The sequence below is a fragment of the Musa acuminata genome, chromosome BXJ3-10 (assembly GCF_036884655.1).
Source record: "Musa acuminata AAA Group cultivar baxijiao chromosome BXJ3-10, Cavendish_Baxijiao_AAA, whole genome shotgun sequence".
NCBI classification, from domain to species: domain Eukaryota; kingdom Viridiplantae; phylum Streptophyta; class Magnoliopsida; order Zingiberales; family Musaceae; genus Musa; species Musa acuminata.
This window is the reverse complement of record NC_088358.1, coordinates 21,893,917-21,913,663: the sequence shown is the minus strand read 5'-3', so window position 1 is coordinate 21,913,663 and position 19,747 is coordinate 21,893,917. Positions and strand designations below refer to the sequence as shown.

General features: G+C 38.8%; 2 protein-coding genes across 4 annotated transcripts; one reads left to right on the top strand and one right to left on the bottom strand.

Moving 5' to 3' along the window:
- Positions 1–327: 327 nt before the first annotated feature.
- Positions 328–9,230, bottom strand: LOC104000571 (uncharacterized). Of its 2 annotated transcripts, none has more exons than XM_018819462.2 (2): positions 8,811–9,230; positions 328–745 (listed from the first exon to the last, which is right to left on the bottom strand). In XM_018819462.2, the coding sequence occupies exon 1, from the start codon at positions 9,186–9,188 to the stop codon at positions 8,877–8,879; it is 312 nt and encodes a 103-aa protein (XP_018675007.2). In that variant the 5' UTR covers positions 9,189–9,230; the 3' UTR covers positions 328–745; positions 8,811–8,876. The 2 variants fall into 2 exon arrangements, with proteins under 2 accessions (XP_018675007.2, XP_009420926.2); XM_009422651.3 differs by having other exon boundaries at positions 328–730.
- Positions 9,231–10,591: 1,361 nt separating this feature from the next.
- Positions 10,592–17,112, top strand: LOC135582291 (uncharacterized). Of its 2 annotated transcripts, none has more exons than XM_009422503.3 (8): positions 10,592–10,747; positions 10,916–11,045; positions 12,004–12,109; positions 12,992–13,174; positions 15,394–15,870; positions 15,947–16,030; positions 16,120–16,219; positions 16,874–17,112. In XM_009422503.3, exons 2-7 carry the CDS (start codon positions 10,998–11,000, stop codon positions 16,185–16,187), a joined length of 966 nt encoding a protein of 321 aa, XP_009420778.1. In that variant the 5' UTR covers positions 10,592–10,747; positions 10,916–10,997; the 3' UTR covers positions 16,188–16,219; positions 16,874–17,112. The 2 variants fall into 2 exon arrangements, with proteins under 2 accessions (XP_009420778.1, XP_065026509.1); XM_065170437.1 differs by having other exon boundaries at positions 16,858–17,112.
- Positions 17,113–19,747: the final 2,635 nt, after the last annotated feature.

The window sequence follows — 19,747 nt, the reverse complement described above, 5'->3', positions numbered from 1 at the left end:
CCATGATTCAACAAACCAACAGTAATAATGTGGGACACCTCCAGGTTTAGGACTATCTGCAAAAGCTTGCAATCAATACATTCTTTGCTTTACTCTTAAGAAAGCTAGCTAATGAAAGCAAAGGTGGTGGTCAAAGACCCACTCTTAACAGGAAGAAGAGTGAAGAAAGCTATAACCATGCTTTAGTGATTTGTGTGAGATGGAAACTATTACTAAATGTGCTGCCCGAATGTTCTTGTGGTGCAGAAATCATGGAACCGAGAACTACTATTAAAACAGGCTGTACAATAAGAAAATTAACAATGCTCATCTAAAACCAACATCATCTGAATCAATTTAATCAAAGCTCTGCTTTTATGTTTAATTTCATACACATTTTATTATTTTCCAAATTTACAATATCATTTCTACACTTGCAACTTTACACATAAAAAATGTGTAAATTATGTGTGACCAATGTATATACTACATAAACAATGAGGCACTGATAGAAGAGATGTTGGACTTACAGTTAAACCAATCATCCATATTTTTCATATGTTGGTGTGCAATTGCAGTGATTCTACACCTAAATGTTTAGAACTTGCCTTTCACCTCCTTGAATGAGGGGGAAGTATTCGTAACTGTTAAAACATAAGCTGTGTGACAAAGGCAGAATAGGCAGGTCTCTTGCGATGGCTGATCTTCCAGAAATCTGAAGGAGAGACAAATAGGCCTTCGGCAACAACTCCTGCAACAGTTTATGCTGTTCAAATCATGAAATAATGGATCAAAAAGATGAAAAGAAACAAAATGATTAGTGGACCTTCTTTATTCTTGTAAGCATGCAGAAAAACAGTTCATACATAGCACTTTCTGTCACTTGTCATTATAGCAGTTTAAAGTCAATTCTACAAGCAGCAAGCACATACAGACATCAGCTACAGATAAAGATGAACTCCAGAAACCTTTAAGTATCTCTCTACAGACTTCTGAAGTCCTAACCACTTAAACATAAATTGCTTGGAAGTTATCCAGCAGAATGGCTGCAGAAATAACAAAGCAGCATTCTGAAAACTTGGAGAAAATGCATAGCATTTGGGTGGTGGAAGTTATCCAGCATAATTCATAAACAAATGCATCAGATTGGATAGAAGTTACCTAATAAATATTAGATTAACACAGTGATGTGAACTTTTGAGAATTTGACAAAAATCTCAAAGGATTAACCAACATAAGCAAATGCAAGAGAAAAACAAGGCTTTCAAAGGATTAACCAAGCATGCAACACATTCTTCTTTTTATTTTAGGCAATATGCCATCCATGTGGAAGCAAGTTATCATTTACTATCCATATGGTACATAGTTCTCAAACATAACTCTGCTACTGAAGTCATTTGACAATTTTGATTTATGCCAAAGTGCAAGCGAACACAACAATATTAAGAAATGTCATGATATCAAAACTAAATGGTCAATCTGCCGAAATGTGAAAATATTTATATTTAAAACTTACCTATAATCTGATTACATAAACAAATGAAGCATCGTTTAAGATCAGTACTGCACATGTAACAAAATAAGCCTATGACAAACGCATAAAAGAAATCCTTTTTGACAAAACATAGAACAACTATATTTTTATATAAGGCCATAGATTGACCTTCCTATTGAAGGTCAGCATTATCTTAGGGTCCCAAAGCATCTAATTAATAGCGCTATTAGTGTTCTTCATTTAGTAAAACACAACAAACGACATTTCCAAGAAACAATCTTCCCATATTCAGCTTCATACTATGAAGTGAGCTTGAAAAAAATAAAAAGCTGTCTGTAAGTGACGAAAGAACCAAGTTTTTTTCACAGTATGCTGATTAACTCGTGAAACTTCCATCAAAGAGTTAACATAATTAAATAAGATATGGTTAATCAGTTCCCTAAAGCATCTGTAACCTTTATGAAGGTGATGCAAGTCAATAGACAAGATGATCATCCACTGTCCCAAATCTGCATATTTGACGCTGAAAATCATGTTGACTTCATATTTCAGAAATGTTACTTCTGGATGCCTTAGCCAAATTTCTCTCTCCTTGTTAGTGTACAAGATCATCATGTGTTCATTTTAAATGTATATCAAAATCTTAAAATTCCCCATTAAACAGTATGATAATGTGTATGAATTTTAATTTTCTTATATCAATATTAGAAACTTGAAGCCTTAAATATTAGTAAAAAATTATATGTCACATAGTCACAATTTAGCAACAATGACAGACCTTTTAGATGTTTCAAATTTCAATTTATAAAGAGCTAATAAAATAAACAAATAAATTTATAAGATAATTGCAATATCAGCTAATACTATATGGATTGATACGTCAAGATGATTAAGAAACAATATGTACAAATACATTGGTATCTTTGTTATGAATGTTTGGGGTTACAACAAAAATAAATAACACATTTATATACATAAACAAGCAGAGGTAATCACAGTCAAGGAATAATTATAATTAAAAATTTTCAAATTGACATGGACCTTTTCAAATAAGACATGCAAATGCACCAATTAGATGATGTGATTTAATGAGGATTAGCAATTTGATGAGGTAGAAGAGTACCTCATAATATCTTATTAGTAAGGATTTTAATTTCGAATAATACCGTCCGTACCGGGCGGTACATATCGGTACGTGGACCACCCGCTACCGGAAGGTATCAGCCTGGCTACGACGAGGGAAGAAGAAGCATCGAGAGAGAAGGCGCTTGAAGAAGAGGGAGAACCTCGACGCTTTCTGATCCGGCATTGCCCTCCCTCGACAATCCCGATTCATAAGGTAACGGAGAGGCGACGGCTCGGCTTCTTCTTCGCCATGTTCTTCGCCAAAGGTCGGAGGTGTTTGCGGCCTTCGACGCCTTCGTCGAATGCCGCAGATGAGGAGAAGACTGTCTTCTCCTCATTTGGCACAACGAGGAGAAGAAAAAGAGGCGATGTCACCAAGGTAGCGTACTGTCACGGACAAACTTCTAAACAGGATGTTTGATGTAATGCTTATGTATGTCCGTGTCTTTTGGCATGTTCATGCCTTGTACAGCATGCAGAGGGGCGGCCGAAGGCTTAATAGTCCCATTTTAGTTGGGTTGGTGGCCTCTTTAGGCTTGTAAATAAAGGTTGTGTCATGTGGACACATGCGAGAGATTCTCGGTCTGTAATGGACCATTTTACCCTTTGTTGTGCAACTGTTCAGAGCTTGTAAAGTCTGTTTGTAATTTGCATTGTCTATGAAGTGTTTTTCGGAGATGTTTGCTTGTGGATCCCGATTGAGGCATTCTCTCTAACCCGTTCTCTCTTTTGGTGGTCCTAAGGGACAATGGGAGGCTTCGAGGAGGCTGACCTTTGCAGACGGACACGCAAGGGTGCCGCACGACTTAGGCAAAACCAGCTAAGTCCGTGACAGATGGTATCAGAGCGGGACAAGCACTCATAGAAACACTTAGCATGCAAACGTGGGGGACCTAACGGGGCTGCGTTGAGGGCAGTCAGCACACGCGCGACCGTTTGGGGGAAAACGAGCATGGAGATGTAGGGAAAATGAGTCGCTCGGAGGAGCGGGCATCTGACATTGGCATTCAGAGGAATGGCCAACCCTTCGCGCAAGAGGCACCACGAGAACAGGCAAGCTTGGAAGAATGCGGAGCGCACAAAGGTTGGGATGGCTGAGTTTGAGCTACGACTCAACGTTGACAACCATACTTGATGGTGCTCAAGGCAAGCGAGGCGCTTGGTAAAGGATGAGACCATCCAAGGTGGAATGAGTTGCTCAACGACCAAAAGAGTTATGCAAAGCTCACAGAGGTGAGGGGAATTGCTAACTCAAAGAATTTGGTACTCATGCATGGGCTTGTATGCGGATGATGGAATGTTCGTGACCATCCCAAGGCGACCGAAACTCGGCGCCATGAAGCATTGAAACTTTCTCTTCGGCATGGGAAGGATACGTCCGTAGGAGGCTGAAGTGTGCAACGAGTTCAGCATGTTGCTAGGCCTTGAGTGGTGCAGCGAGGGCTGTATTGACGTGGAGTCGCAATCTAGCAAGTGCGTTTGCAGGAGGCAGAACAATGCACAGTTTGTTCAGTAGATCGGAGTAGTCCAAGGGGATGGTGGTCTCCGAAACGAAGAGAGATGTTGCTCCAATGGGACAGTTATCCAGGAGGGATAAGTCCCGGCTCTCCAGAGGGAGAATCATGTGAGACGGACCTCACATGTTGAAGAGGAGTGCCTCGACAAACAACAACTCCACAAAGCTCAATGGACTGAGCAAGCGGCGAGGAGTTGTCGCATGATCTCGCTCGAGAGAATGCATTGGTGGATGCATTGCGAGATCAAGTGGGGGAGCAACCCAAAGCAACTTAAATGAAGGCACACTTGGAGTCGATGTGGAGATCGGACTCAAGGGAGGGCTGACCCGTGGAATGGTGGGCACGAGGGCCACCATCAACTCAATGCAAAAACGAGGAGCGGAGCAACTTGGGTGTAACTTGGCGAAGTACCCAAGCCGTATGAAGGGAGCCAGCATAGAAGTTGGAACATGGAGCAGAGGCACAGTGCTTTCCTTAGACAGAGGTCAAGGACATGAACTCTTGCAGAGGCAAGAGTAGAATCATGTTGTTCCATGGGTCCTTCATTCTGACGGAGCGGACTCATCTTGCATAGTGCCAAAGACGAAGGGAGCTTCTGGGCACATGCACCTTATCTCGGAGGAGCATTTGATGGAGGAACTAAGGCAACTCAATTTGCGGAGGCGAAGTTGAGTTCAGAAGGCCTTAGCACGGGGCAAGAGGACGTAGAGGCGGGTACTCTTGAAAAATATGCCACAGTGTTGCTATTCAAGTTGCCATGAAGGAAGCGGTGCGCAGCGGAGATTGTGCTGGTAGGGGCAGAGGCCCAAGATCCAGACAATGGTGCACAAACTACAGTGAAGTCAGTGGACTTCGGGAGCTACTAGGCGACGGACTATCCTAGAGCGGTGCTTCATCTAGGTGTGACCCAAGAGTGGGTGGATGAAGGTCGATTGCCAAAGGAGCGAACAAAATCGAAGGTGGAAGAGACCCTGCGATGTATTGGCAGAGGCCACACATGGAGGGTTTACAATTCGAGTTTATTCCACAAGGATCAGAATGCAATGGAGATGTCACCAGGAGGCGACATGGTGCAGCGGATCGTGGTGGAACAGTTCGTGGCAATGCGATACACACGACCTAGACCCGTGAGGGACTAGATCATATGGAGGTATGATCGGGAGCTACTGAAAGCTCCACTTCGGTGAACAACACGACGGCAAGAAGGGCTATGGATTCAAGGAGTGAAGGCCATGGTACCGCAGAGGCGGGTCTTCCGGGCATGCATCGAATTTTGCATCGGATGAAAACCTTGGTCATCAGCATATGGGGGTTGTGTTCCACCAAGGGAAAAGTTTGAATGCAAGTACCAGAGAGTTCCATGGGAGGGACTTGATCATGCAAATGTATGATCGAAGCAGCTGGAGAGTTGGACTGCTCCAGAGCTCATATTCGCTTAAGGGAGCCCGGCAAGTCAGAGGACAAGGTCGAGTAAGCGAACGTTGCTATCAAGGAAGCTAAGGAGAACAGAATCGGTGCAAACCCTACAACGTGATGACAAAGGCCATGCATGGGAGTTGCAGTCTGTATTTCCATCGACCAAACGGACTGCTTGGAGAACACAGAGGTGTTGAAGCAGGGGGTCGAAAGGGGCAAGGAAGCGACGACAAGTCCAAAGGGACTTAGCTACCCAAAATCAAGCATCAGTTAGAATGGAGGTGGACTCAAAGGAGTGCCACGGAGACATATCTACTGATCGTGAAGAAAAGGGATACAGATACGAGGCGACGGATAGTAGGGCCATGGGCATGGCAGCGCCATGGTACCGCAGAGGTGGGACTTCCGTGAAAGTCATTGATCCCTTGCTCTCATGGAGGGAGAGCGCTTGGTCGTGAAAGGGGCCGAGGAGGTGGAGCATACAGAGACAATCTCCAAGTACCGAGACAAGGCAGAAGCAGAGGCCGAGGAACTTCGTAAGACCGGTGTCAATGAGCTTCTCATCAAAATAGCCGAAAGTGAAGGGCTTCGAGTCATGCAAGAGTGCATAACTAAGGAACGAAGCAGGCAGTACGCGGTGCTGTACCTTTGCTACTCAGTGGAGTAGGCAGCAGGGTTGATGGAGAAGACGGTACAATCCCAGAGGCGACCAAACCTATGAGAGAATTACTCCAAGTTGGGGTGAAAACTTCCTGCATTCCAGAAGTTCGATGGCATTGAGAAGGTGAATCACAGTAACTAACTCAACGCAAGGAGTGCAAACACTTTAAGTGCTTCAGAAGTGTGAGCAAAGAGTAGGCGAAGGCCAGTAACCAGCTCGATGCATGGAGTACAACCTCGAGGAGGCGGGCGAAGTCAAGTAACCTTTGCCTTCTCAACTCTTAAGAGAATGGGCGAAACCGAGTATCCCAATTCTCTTATCTATCCAGCAGAGGAGCTCTGCACAAGTTCAAAGACCCTTCGAAGATAATGGAAGATAATGGTTGTCAAATCCTCACCAACGGTGATCAGTGCTACTGAGAGTAGATTGTCCGCTTCATTTCCCAACGAAATGCCAATCGAAAGCGGAAGTGATGCGAACCTACTTGGATTCGACAACTAAGTGAAAGAAGAGTTAATGAGCAAATTTTGTGGAGGAAGGACCCAAAGCTTCAGATGTTTGCGAGACGATGCTCGTTAAAGCTCCAACAAGCATCCACCCAGTTCAAGCAGCATGAGGAATTTGAGAGACTGGCGCAGTAAGGATGGTCTTTTCCTTCATCTGGGGGATCCGCAAGAATCAACAATGAACAACACAACTCCGCCAACCCCACACCAGAGTCAGAGTCATTGGTCAGTTGAAGCAGCATGGCGAATCAAAGGTTCGACTACTAAAAAACAACAGTGGAGAGCAGCTGGGAGCCAAGAGGCGCATTGTAGTTGGAGCAGAAGATTGAAGACTCAGCAAAGGCGAGGAGTTGCAGTGTCGACAAAGGCTTCAACGAGGACGTCGAAGGAATAAGTGGGGGAGAATGTCACGGACAAACTTCTAAACAGGATGTTTGATGTAATGCTTATGTATGTCCGTGTCTTTTGGCATGTTCATGCCTTGTACAGCATGTAGAGGGGCGGTCGAAGGCTTAATAGTCCCATTTTAGTTGGGTTGGTGGCCTCTTTAGGCTTGTAAATAAAGGTTGTGTCATGTGGACACGTGCGAGAGATTCTCAGTCTGTAATGGACCATTTTACCCTTTGTTGTGCAACTGTTCAGAGCTTGTAAAGTCTGTTTGTAATTTGCATTGTCTATGAAGTGTTTTTCGGAGATGTTTGCTTGTGGATCCCGATTGAGGCATTCTCTCTAACCCGTTCTCTCTTTTGGTGGTCCTAAGGGACAATGGGAGGCTTCGGGGAGGCTGACCTTTGCGGACGGACACGCAAGGGTGCCGCACGACTTAGGCAAAACCAGCTAAGTCCGTAACAGTACGCCTCCTTTTCTTCTCCTCGTTGTGCCAAATGAGGAGAAGATGGTCTTCTCCTCATCTACGGCCTTCTCCTCATCTGCGGCCTTTTCTTCTTTTTTTGTAATATTATATATATATATATATATATATATATATACACACACACATATGTACCGAGTGGTACACCCTAGCGTACTGTACCGAGCATTACGAACCTTGCTTATTAGAAATAACAAAAAGTAAATTAATGTCTTTTGCTTTGACTAGAGGTATTGCCCTTGAAAAAGCTCAATGACCAATGCAGTCAACCACAAAAAGTTGTTACAAATTGCTTTGTCATTGCCATTTTTGAAGCACTAAAGTCCAAAATTTTGGTAATTGCATCAATAGACATCATATGGTGATGGACTACAGAGCACTTCTCAAAATCAGGAAAGCTTATTGGACTATTTGATAAAATTTTACAATAAGCGGCCAAATAGTCAAACCTCTAAGTTAAGAAACAAAAACATATATGTGCTAGCAGAAAAACATAAAAGACTAGCTTAGGAAAAGTCTAGGAGGAAAAAATGGAAAAACGTTTCTGTAGGAATAATGTTCAGATGAAAGACAGTACTAAAACAACACAAGCCACAAAAAAATATTTTTTTTTTTCATAAGCTTTTCTGCAATAACATAATGGTTGGAATTATTATCTAAAGTTAGAAGAATTTGGGAATGTGATAATATAATGTCTTTGGAGTAGAGCTTTTCTGTCAGAAACTTCTTTTAATTCAGGGAAGCATCAAGACTTTGGTGTCTCTGTTGAAAGGGGAAGTATTCAGCTGTTTCAAAATATATTTCAGGTAAATTATTCTACAAAAAATTAAGTTCTAGTTAGCTATTGATTTTGCAATGTCAGCTTCTCTTTTGTTGTTGCTTGCCTACTCATGACTACAGAATTCAAAAAACCTGTGTATTGTCTGTTTAATCTGTTTCTCAAAATTCAGCAGTTTCGTTCTTTTCCAGTCAATTCAATCTATTCCGCTATCTATTGCATCATTGGTTACAGGACAAACTCTTAGAATATGGAATATTGAAATACAGAATCAAACAGAACGATTCCCACCAGATGGACAAAAGAAAATTCCACAAACAAAATTAACAAAGATATCTATTTCACAATCAAATCAATCCACAGACAAAATTAATGCACACAATTATATTGTTCTTCTTAGATCAAAAGCGGAAGAAGAAGGTATAACAAATTTGCCATTCAAATTCAGTTACTAAGCCTTACCGAAACCAACAAGACACGAGCCCGCGTGCAGAAGGGTCAGTAATCTCGAGAAGGATACTGCCACGCCTACGAATCCGGTGGTTGAGGGGAGGAAAGGCAGACGGAGAGAGCGAGACGCGCGCGCTGGCACTGCGACCGCTTGAGGGAGGTACCGGCGCTGGAGCAGAGGCTACGCACGGCCTCCGACTCCTCGGGGCAGCAAGCGGACACGACGCACTCGGCCAGCGAGCGGTTCAGGTGTCGGCACAGCACCGCCTGCTGCCGCGGGTCCCCGGCACGCCGGTGGCACTGCAGGAGCGCGCGGTGAAGCGAGCCGCAACCCAGCGGCACGGCCACCTCCGTTCCGTCGCCGTCGTCGTCGCCTCCTCGTCCTCCCATGGGATCCACTCAACGGGTAGGGCGCCCGTCGGCCGGTCTATAGTCTGCGCAAACAGCAGCTCAAATCGGTTCGGTCCAGAAATCAACATATTTGTAATTAATTATTAGTAAATTTCGTTTTTATTTCTAAATTTATATTTATATTTACTAAGAAATAATTTATAAAGTACAATATATGAACAATAAATTAGATATAGCAATAAGAAAATAATTATGATATTATTAGGTTAAGCAGCTCAGCAGTTTGATTCGTTTCTCGATGAATAAAAGAAACTATCACAAGCTTAATCTCAAGCTTATCAACTTAATCTGCTCGTTTAATCTATTAATTACATGGAGCTCTGTATCGTTTGATTAGAATGTCTATTATAATGTTAAGATTATAGCAAAAGTCAACAGAGTCAATTCTCTTATTTATAGTTTGTAAAAGATGGAGGAGAATAATCTATAGCTGATCCAAAAAAAGATGTGACCTTCTTTAGGTATTCTATTCACCACTATGAATATAATCGTATATAGGAATATATGTAGCATAAATCGAAAGATCGTCAAGATTTTGTGATCCCCTTGTCGAACTTATTCCAATTCCAACAACTAGGACTACTTTATATCAAGAGATAAAATACTTGGTATATTAATATTGGTTCGATCTAAAATCTATTATTGAATTACTTATTCAATGAATATTCTCAATAATATGTATTGAAATCGATTCAAATATTCATGTTCTAAATCGTAGTCTATGAATATAATATATATCTAATGTGATATATGAAATATAAAATAAAAATAAAATATTAGAATATTTTTATTGATTGATTATGATATATCATATAGGCTCGAATTACACATCAAATTGCTTCGATTTCATGTATATATATATAAAATATACAATCAAACTTATTTCTTGATTTGGTCTAAGAGAAAAAACTTATAGCTGCTCATGATTATTTTAATTATTTTAAAAACTATTATCATATTTTTATTTATTCATTGTGAAATAAAGATAATAAGATAGGAATTTCTAACTAAAAATAATAAATTAAAATAAAATTTACAAAAGATAAGTGATAAGGATGAGATTAAAATTTAAAAGATTATCGTTAACCGTCAAAATCTTTATTAGTTAAATAGATCGAGATTTAAGGAAAACATAACTTCATTTTAGATAAGAGGATATTTTAATAATTTATATGTAAATATTACGCAGTCTTAGTGGGGACTATCGGCGGTGTATTCTGACTCGCCAATACGGAGGCGGGTACGGGAACGGGTATATGTCAACAATGGGAAATAATTTTTGCTTCCAAAAGCTCCCATCAGAAGCCGTTGGATCACCCACTGATTTAGCAACGTGGCTCGATCAGATCCGTCGCCATCGTCTTTCCCCCTCCTGGGCGGGCACACACGCGCCTCGGGAAACTCAGCACACCCTCGTTTCCCTTCCCTTTGGTGCCATCTCGCCCATCCCCACTCGGTGCGCTTGAGCGGTCGCCATGTACTAGAAGCGACGAAGTGACCGATCTCTCACCGGGAGTTCCTCGCTCTCTCGCAACAAGGTAAGGTGATCCTCGTCGATCATAACCCGTAGCCGATTTGATCTACCTACGCCTTTATGCAATTTGCTGTTTGATGTGTTTCTGTTTCTGTCGGATCATGTTATGTTTCTCGTTTAATCGGCTGCAATTGATGTGTCCACCGGGTTATTCTTGACGATCGATGATCAGAGACTGCGATCGTGCGTGTGGCAAGTAGGGTGGATCGGAGTCTTCAAGGTGTTGGGATTCGTTTCGGTGGAAGCCGGGAAAGATGTCGAGTGGAGAAGTAAGGAAGGTGTCCCGTCAGGACATACAACTCGTAAGCGGATTTTTCTATGTTTATGTTTGTTCTTCGCTTGTTCTTCGCTTTTGCTCAGTTCCGTTGATCGCAGTAGTTGTGCCTTTTGCGCATCTGATTTGATTTAAGTTGTACATTTATTTGCTTGCATATATATGATGGGTTGAAATTATTCGTCATTAGAATTCGAATAACGATTGAGGGTCTTTACTTGGTGACAAATTTGAACAAGAGATGACTGATTGGGAGCTGTAGTTCTTATATCACGTGCTTCGTTTTTTGCAGTTTATGAACTTTTGAAGTATTGGACGAATACAGGTTGTGTGCTTCATTTTCAGTTTATATATTAAATTTGTATGCAATGTTCTGGTTTCAGTTCCTTCTTTGCGTGCAATACATTTCTGGTTTTAGTTAGATTGAAGGAGCATTCAATTACTTAGGTTTAGCAAATACAACAAGTTCTTGTCGCTTGTACCATAGATTGTCTAAGATACACATTTTTGGTGTAATTTGCTGATATAATGAGCTTAGATCATAGTCACTCTGTCTTCATAGTTCCACATTTTCATGTATTCTGAAGGCATACAGCTTTGAAGCTTCTTGGAATTTCATGAAGCAACCAAGTCAATGGTATAAGAACGATTCTTTAGATTGAATGTTTTATGTTTCTTGGATACAATACCTGTATGATGCACAACTAATACTATTAAGCTTTTAAACTTTTGCCAAATGCATGAGTGTCAATCTTTGATAATTATGTTTGCCTTATTGGTTTTTCAATTTATGGTTTTTTCTACATTTCTGTTCCTAAGACAACTTGATAGCGATGTACTTCTTTGCAGAAGAACCTAGTTAATCATAAGAGGATATTTCAACTTATTTTTTCAGATTTTTTATGCTTGATAATATATTACTCATTTTATCTAATTTTCTGAGGTAAGACAGTGATCTTCTTTTCATTGGTTTTCTGAATTTTCAGGTTCAGAATCTTATTGAACGATGCCTGCAGCTGTATATGGACCAGAAAGAAGTAGTTGAAACTTTATCTTTGCAGGCAAAGATAGAGCCTAGTTTTACTCAACTTGGTAATTTCAGAGTAAATCATCTGCACGTGTCCATTATTTGACCAAAAGCTCTTTTTGAGATTTTTTTCATGTGGATTTGGAGCAATATTCTCAAAAAGTAATACTAGTATCGGTTATTCCTTTGTTCAATATGCAAGCATACCATCAAAGTTAGCTGGCTGATTCACAAGGAAACCAAGATATACGCATAAATGTGAACATTCAATGCTCATAAATACACTTTGGTTGAAGGTTTGGTCTTATATGTTCTAATGTCTATATATTGAGATCACTGTTTCTGGTGTTTAGATCTAGCAGTTGAAGACCCATTTGATGCACTGGGCTGTCCTTTTGGTTCTGTTAGGTGCATTTGGCTTGAAACTTCTTGGTTTTCTTTTCTTCTTTTCTCAGATGCATCAACAAAGACTGAAAAGAGATGAATATTATTTTTGTGCACTTTGGAACGTAAGTGGTGAATATTATAAAATTTTGTGTTCTAGTGGCATTTTTTTATAATTTTTATCCTTGAGCTGATGTAGAGCCATGAAATTGGAACTGCTAATTTTTATTAATTTATTTTTCTGACATTGTAGATGTTGGTATGTTAGATGTTTTTTCATGCTCATAGACACTAATGTCTCTTAATCTTTGTATGACCTAATTCATATTCTTATCTGAACCAATTTAAACCAACTAATTTATGTAATGACCGCTGCCATGTTTCAGAGTTAGTGAATGGCAGACTGTAAACATTCCTTGAATGTTTCATGACCGAAATGCTGTTGACAATTATTTTATAGCTATTTCCAGGAAACCTGCTGATATGTATTTTAGGAGTTATATACAGTTTATGATGCTTCTAGTTTATGCTTTTAATGATTTTCGTATTTGGTTGATTTACAGTTTGGCAAAAACTTGAGGAGGAAAATCGAGAATTTTTCGAAGCATATCATGTTAGACTGATTCTTAAGAACCAAATATTGGTTTTTAACAGGCTTCTTGAGAAACAGGTTGAGCTGATGCAGGAAGCATGTCCTACTGGAATTTCTACCATATCCCTTCCCAATGGCTCTAATGCTCCTGCTTGTATGTCGATCTCTAATTTTGCTGCTAATATTTTATTGTTTTTGTCACTTATGCGAATGGCCTGGAGCTTGCTATCATAGTGAATAACTCATTGCTATATTGTATATCACTTTCTTTTAAAATGCCACCATCTAATTCCTTGACTATTTTATCATGCTGTGCTTAACCCTTATTATCCATATAATGGGAAAACCTCATGCTGTTACTGAGTCTCTTTCATCTGTTATATAGAAATTGCATTTCTTGGTGTTTAATGGTGGATGTTGCTAGATACAAAAGGAGAGAGATCAAATATTAATTTTAAGGTTCATTAGGTTTTATGTTTACTGACATATGCCCTCTTTCGATGTGTGGAAAGTAGTGAAGAACATTGTTAATGGGGAAGTATTGGGACTTATGGTCTTCTCAGTTTTCCTGGTAGAAACTCATGTTTTCACTGAATCAGTTTTGGATTATGTAGTTTGAGATATTGTAGCTATACCATTGATGGTTTTTTGGTCAGAGATGCTAGGAAACCTCCTAATAACTTGCTTATAAGATCACCGTAGTAGATATGTGGTATCATTTTTTGAATTAGTTGATATTCCATGGTGTGATCCGGTTTGCTTGATTATTAAAGTTTTTGAAAGCTCCGTCTATTGAGGATCAAATAACTGCATATTCCATATGCAGTTAAGTATTTCGTAACTGAATCATACAATAGAATTAAAGTTTTTCTATTAAGAAGAAACTAAGAACTAAAATTCTTCAGATGTATAATTTCCACCTGTCTGTCACTGTTCTTCCTTGATACCTGAGATTAGAGTTAAACTTAAGAAAATCTGACTATAAGCAATTTGGAGTTAGCAGTAGCAGTGTGGGATAGGAAGAGAAGAACAAGAAGTAGGATTGAAATGAAACTAGCTTAAGTGAAGAAAAGACACCTTTCTTGTGCTAAAATGTAACAAAAACAAGACAGATATGTTCCTTTCTAAAAATGTCCTCATAGAATGATTGCCCTTTTATGCTGATCAAAGAAACACCAATTTCTAGCTGGAGTTAAGTGACTATTTAATATCGCTGTTTTTTTAAAAGTCACTGTAGGTGGGACAGAACTGCAAACAGCAATGTGGCATAATTGTGGTTTTGCAATGTATGTATTATTTTCTACTTTTTCTACCAAATATCTGACTAAAGATTATAAACTTCTGATTATAACCACAAGTACAATCATCTGTATGATAGAAGGACCATTGCATGCACAAATTGGCATTCATGATGAAGATGCCTAATGGTGAACCTAGTGTTCCATTGCCCTGAGCATCAACCTATGAACTAATATATGAGATTCATCACTATTACATTTGTTCTGTGCATGATGGTCAGGTATTTGGTGCTTAAGTAATGTTGCTTGTTTTTGATGGTGATGATCTTTTTTTACTATGGAAGCCAAGAATATCTACAAAGGAAAAGAAAGTAGTGGATGGTTTGAAGGAACATGATTCTGATAATGAGAACAAAATTGAAAGTGAAGCTTCTCCAAATTGGAGGATGGGGCAATTCTAATTAGCCTCAAGGGATTATTAAATATGTTATTCTTATACATATTTCTTATAGCGCTATGATAAGGAGAGGGTTGTGAGCAGTAGAAAGCAATCAAAGGTGCCGTCATATTTGCATTGGAGGTAAAGAGATTTACCCCATGAACCAACCTGAGGTGCCATCACAATAAAGAGATGGTCGAAAAAGTTGCATGAGGGCATTGTTATAGCAAAGGTTTAACCATAAAATGTGTTCAGGTGTTACCGTTGAATGATAATATGAAAAAGAGAAATATAGATTGATCAGCTACCCATATTAAGCATTTAAACCAATACTAATTGCATGAGCAAAATTCATAATATGGGTGTGGTGCAGTCATAAGAGTATCAGAGAGAATAGACCCTGTAACACATTGAACCAGCCGTATTTGTTTCACTTGAAAAGTCTGCATAATTGTTGTTACTTCTGGGTGTATCCTAATAATATATGTTGAGGTCTGAAGTCAATCTCAACCAATATTGACATCTCCAGATAGCAAATGCTGATCCAGATGCAAACATGCGATGGATGTGTATTTTCAATTTTTTATTAAAATTTACATGTTTTCTTAAGTCCTGGTTATTTAAACATGTGAAATTGGACAGGCAATGTTTTGGCATGTGACTCTTGAAATATCTGACTCTCATAACTTTTTTCAGTGCATCAAGCTCCATCGTGCTATATGTCTCAGCAAACTTCCACGTCATCAAGGCTAGATGACATGCTTTGTGCTGGAGGTTTCACAAGTGCTCTTGTAAATGGTGGGCCATCAGGACATGGAAACTACCTTGGGAATGATTCTGCAATTCTTGCTGGGAGCATGAATGCCTCAACAAGTATGCTATCCACTCCAAACACCAACATGGGAAGGATTCCTGGGATGAACGGAATGATTGTTAAGTCAGAACCTAATTATCCCAACAATTCTGAATTTCCATTCAGTAATGATAACAGCATGTTGGAAGCACACCAACCAATTGGAGATACTTCAGCTGGGTCCTTTGGTAGCTCAGAGTTGAGTGGCCAACCATTACAAGATAATCTCCTCGATATTGATACATCTTCGCTTGGATTTGGTCAGATTCCCCGAAATTTCAGTTTTTCGGATCTAGCAGATGACTTTACTCACTGTTCTGGTATGTTTTGTTTCCCTTTGCATGCTCTTTCTTTCTTCCAAACAATATACTAATGTTGTCTTTTCTCATTTAAAAGATATCCTGGAGAACTATGATCGGTCTCCTTATCTTCCACCTGATTCAAATAACTTATCAGACTCTCCGGCAAGGGAATTTAAAGGTAACTTTGCTGTTTCTTTCTTTCTCTTTTCTTTTTTTTTTTAATGTTTTTTTTCCACCTTGAGGTGCTTATATTTTCTTTCTGTTTAGAGGAAGACATTAGAAAGCTAGACACCATATCTGAAGGAGTCAGTTACGAGGAATTTGGAAGCGACTGACCTTAATACCTGTTGGTCTGTTTGTTGTCAAGGTAACACTCTACCTCAAGTTGAAATACCTATTCAAGTAAGACCTCTCAACACTTCCCCCCTCCTTCAAAAAAATGGAAGAAAGCACCACAATATATCAACTTGTGACTTGCACTAACCCATTATTTTATATTTTTCAAAACCCTTAGACAAGTGCCTATTATTTGTCATATTAAATCATCATGATCTTTTTTTGTGGTTTCTCCTGGATTGCAGAGTATCATCATTATAGGACATTATTTATTTTGAACTCGTACCACAAGCATTAATTTCTTTGTGATCTATGCCGTAGGATTGCACAGTTCTGTACATGCAATCTCATAATGCTTTATAGATGAGACCAATAGATATTAATAGCCGCACTCTCTTCTTCCATGTGCGACATGGACCGCCTCCATCGGGTCCCGTTTTTCCTGAGGCACAGACCCAGAACCACACAAGCATCTAATAGCAACACAAAATCTTCACAGTACATGTTCGATTAGGTGCTTCTCACAATCACAAGCAAGAAATCTTGTCCTTCAGCTGATGCGATTATGGTTGTGGGTTGACGACAGGGGTTACACCGTATTCTAATTCTTACACATTCTGCAAATTATGCGGTTGGTTGACTGGGCATCTGTACTCATGGATTTGACAGGTGACTTGTTCCTCAGATTTCAGTGGAGCCTTCTGAATTCGTCTACCTCCGGTGCGTTTGATAAGATATGCTAATGCTTGCTGCCGTTGGCGCATTCTGCAACAGTCCTTCTATCGAAGCAACAACGGGAGTGGTTTGATTTATTTCATTCTGACCTTCTAATCAATAGGCACTTTAATTGTTGTGTTCTTCTGTGAAAGACTCGTGTATCAGCTGCTAAATTCCAGTATTACGTTTCCTGTTGGTTTTGTTTGACGTAATGCCCCATCGAAAAAGTGGTATCAGTCTCAGCCCACCAAATCAGGCTGTTCCTCGTCTACCTGTTTGATCGTTATTTTTGTCAGCTTGTCAACCCAAAGATCTTTGAATTCATCGGTAGATTTGTTTTTTCTATAAACCATGCCATTTTTTTATTTATCTTTTTTTAATCTCATAAATATAAATTTCTTAATGTACACAACTTTTACTCGAATTGAATTTGATTGTGCCTTCATTATTTGATGAAGGATTAATTAGGAACCCGATAACCACTTGATCGGAATTCTCGTGCAAGTTTATACTTTTGTTTGCCGTTCAATCCATCGCATCGAATGTGGCCTTTTTTCTCGTGCAAATAGATCCGTCAACCCGTTTATATCATCCGAAAAAATAGAAATAGTGATTCCCTAAGATAAAAGATATTTGAATTTATATTCTTGGAGGTCACACCTGACTTGGGATTAGAGGCCGAGACGGAGGCCATGTGAGGTGAGGTTAGGGCAGCAACAAAGGGTTTCAAGGTACAGTGATACACCTATTCGGCTATTCCATACTTACGGATCCGCTTTTCTGGATCCATCAACCCGATTACTGATAAATATATGAGAGGCAAAATGATTCACGAACTAAAACACTAATTGTAAAACCTACCATAAACTCAGAAAGAAGTAAGAGGAGATTTCTTTTTCAGTTTATTTCTTATATCATAAGTTCTACTTTATCTTGTTTTTTACAAACGAAAATATTTCATTCCACATCAATTTGAATACCAAGCTTTTTAATCAAGCGAATTCTAATCATCTAATATATATATATATATATATATATATATATATATATATATATATATATATATATATATATATATATATATATATATATAATATTTTACTTTTAATTCCACCCATACCTTACACACATGATTAAAGTAGGATGTCACATTTCAATTTTTTTTATTGCTATTAATAAGAGTATAACGGAAGGTAGGTAATTTCAAAATTAAATGAAGATGTAAATAAAATAAGAGTGTAATATTAAATGTTGAGATACGTAAGTATAAGTTTAATTTACTATAAAATAATTATTGTATAAATCATTATATACATAATGTATTTTGAAAAGCATGTTTCGACTAATATAGTTATCGTGAGCTAATCATGAGCTGAGTGTAAATTTATGTATTTTGTAAGCATAAAAATATATAAATTATGACATATATATATATCCACAACTCATCTTAAAGTTTGTTTTACAAGCTCATGCAGCAAGAAAGAAAAAAAAAAAAAGGTTTCACCATCAATGATATCCAAAACCTTCATATTCACCCAATTTTCTATAAAAAGGATTTGGTAAGACTTTATAGTCAAAATTGGTTTCTTTCATGGCTTCCACAACAGAAAGTTTCAAGGCACAATGGAATTCCTACTACCTCTGACCTTGCAAAGCAGCAAAGGTCTGTTCTTTCATTATCATGAAAAATGTAGTGTAGGACACTGAGACTCAACTTCTTTGGATGATGATATGCTAATGAACAATTAATTACAATGAAGAGTACAGAAAGATTCAAAGAAACAATGCACTGCCACATACCAATCTCAATTATCCTTTTGCCTTTCATGGGGAGGGGGAAGGCTTCCTGCTTGCAAAGCTTGTGACTCATCAAGAATCACAAAACCACTGGTCTAGTGGATATAGAGTGAACTTAATAGTTTCATTAATGAAGAACTTGTCAAGAAGTTGAAACACAAGACTTTTGACATTATAATTATTTATGGCTCTTTTGACAAGGAATGTCCAGATAATGCTCCTAAAAATCAAACACAACTAGTTTTTAGTATCATCCTTGGCATATTACAGCTAGTGAGGATGAACTTTGATACTATGCTAAAATTGGTCCATTGTGACTAAGGGGAAAAGGCTCAAGTCATGAAAACCCAGTCATATGCAAATCCAAAATGGATTAGAATTATAAGAAGATACCAATTAGTTTCATTCAGATGGAGAGAGGAGTTCAGTTGACAAAATTACTACATCTTATATGACACCACATATCATAGAAGATCCAATTTAAATTCAATATATCTCAACAAGCTATCAAGAATATTAGCCTATGATAGATGAAACTGGTATTCACCTATGAATTCCTCACTCATAGGATTAGCCAGTGAGGAGAAATTGACTAATTTGGGTATCTAATCAAATCCCAATCAGTGCTCAACAATGAGCAGATAGTGGATGCCAAATCTCATCTTCCCTTTGACTTTTTCTTTCTGTACAAATGGTAAGTAATGAAGGTGGAATTTGATCTCAAAACCTTGAGATGAACTGATAAAGTCTACACCAATCTCATCTTATGTATGAGTTGATCAGCCTTGATCAATATTTGGCTAATCAATCATGGCAATTAGAAGCCTTTGATTCTTCTCACTATCTTCTATCTTCTCTTCTTCCATCATTTAACCTATTTTTCTCCCCAAAAAAAGTTTGTTTATAAGATATGATAATCCTATATACTTCCCCTTTGATGCACATTTTCATGTCTCACTTCTATAGAAGATTTGCACACTCTAAGCATAAGAAATTGGCATTGTGAAGAACAACAATATCATTAGCAATAGATTCGTTTTGGCTT

Excerpts from the sequence above, each read along its gene's own strand:
- LOC104000571 (XM_018819462.2), bottom strand. The coding sequence starts at position 9,188 with ATGGGAGGACGAGGAGGCGACGACGACGGCGACGGAACGGAGGTGGCC.
- LOC135582291 (XM_009422503.3), top strand. The coding sequence starts at position 10,998 with ATGTCGAGTGGAGAAGTAAGGAAGGTGTCCCGTCAGGACATACAACTC. Across the intron at positions 12,110-12,991 it reads GCCTAGTTTTACTCAACTTG|TTTGGCAAAAACTTGAGGAG; the intron begins GTAATTTCAGAG and ends GTTGATTTACAG. Across the intron at positions 13,175-15,393 it reads TGGCTCTAATGCTCCTGCTT|TGCATCAAGCTCCATCGTGC; the intron begins GTATGTCGATCT and ends AACTTTTTTCAG.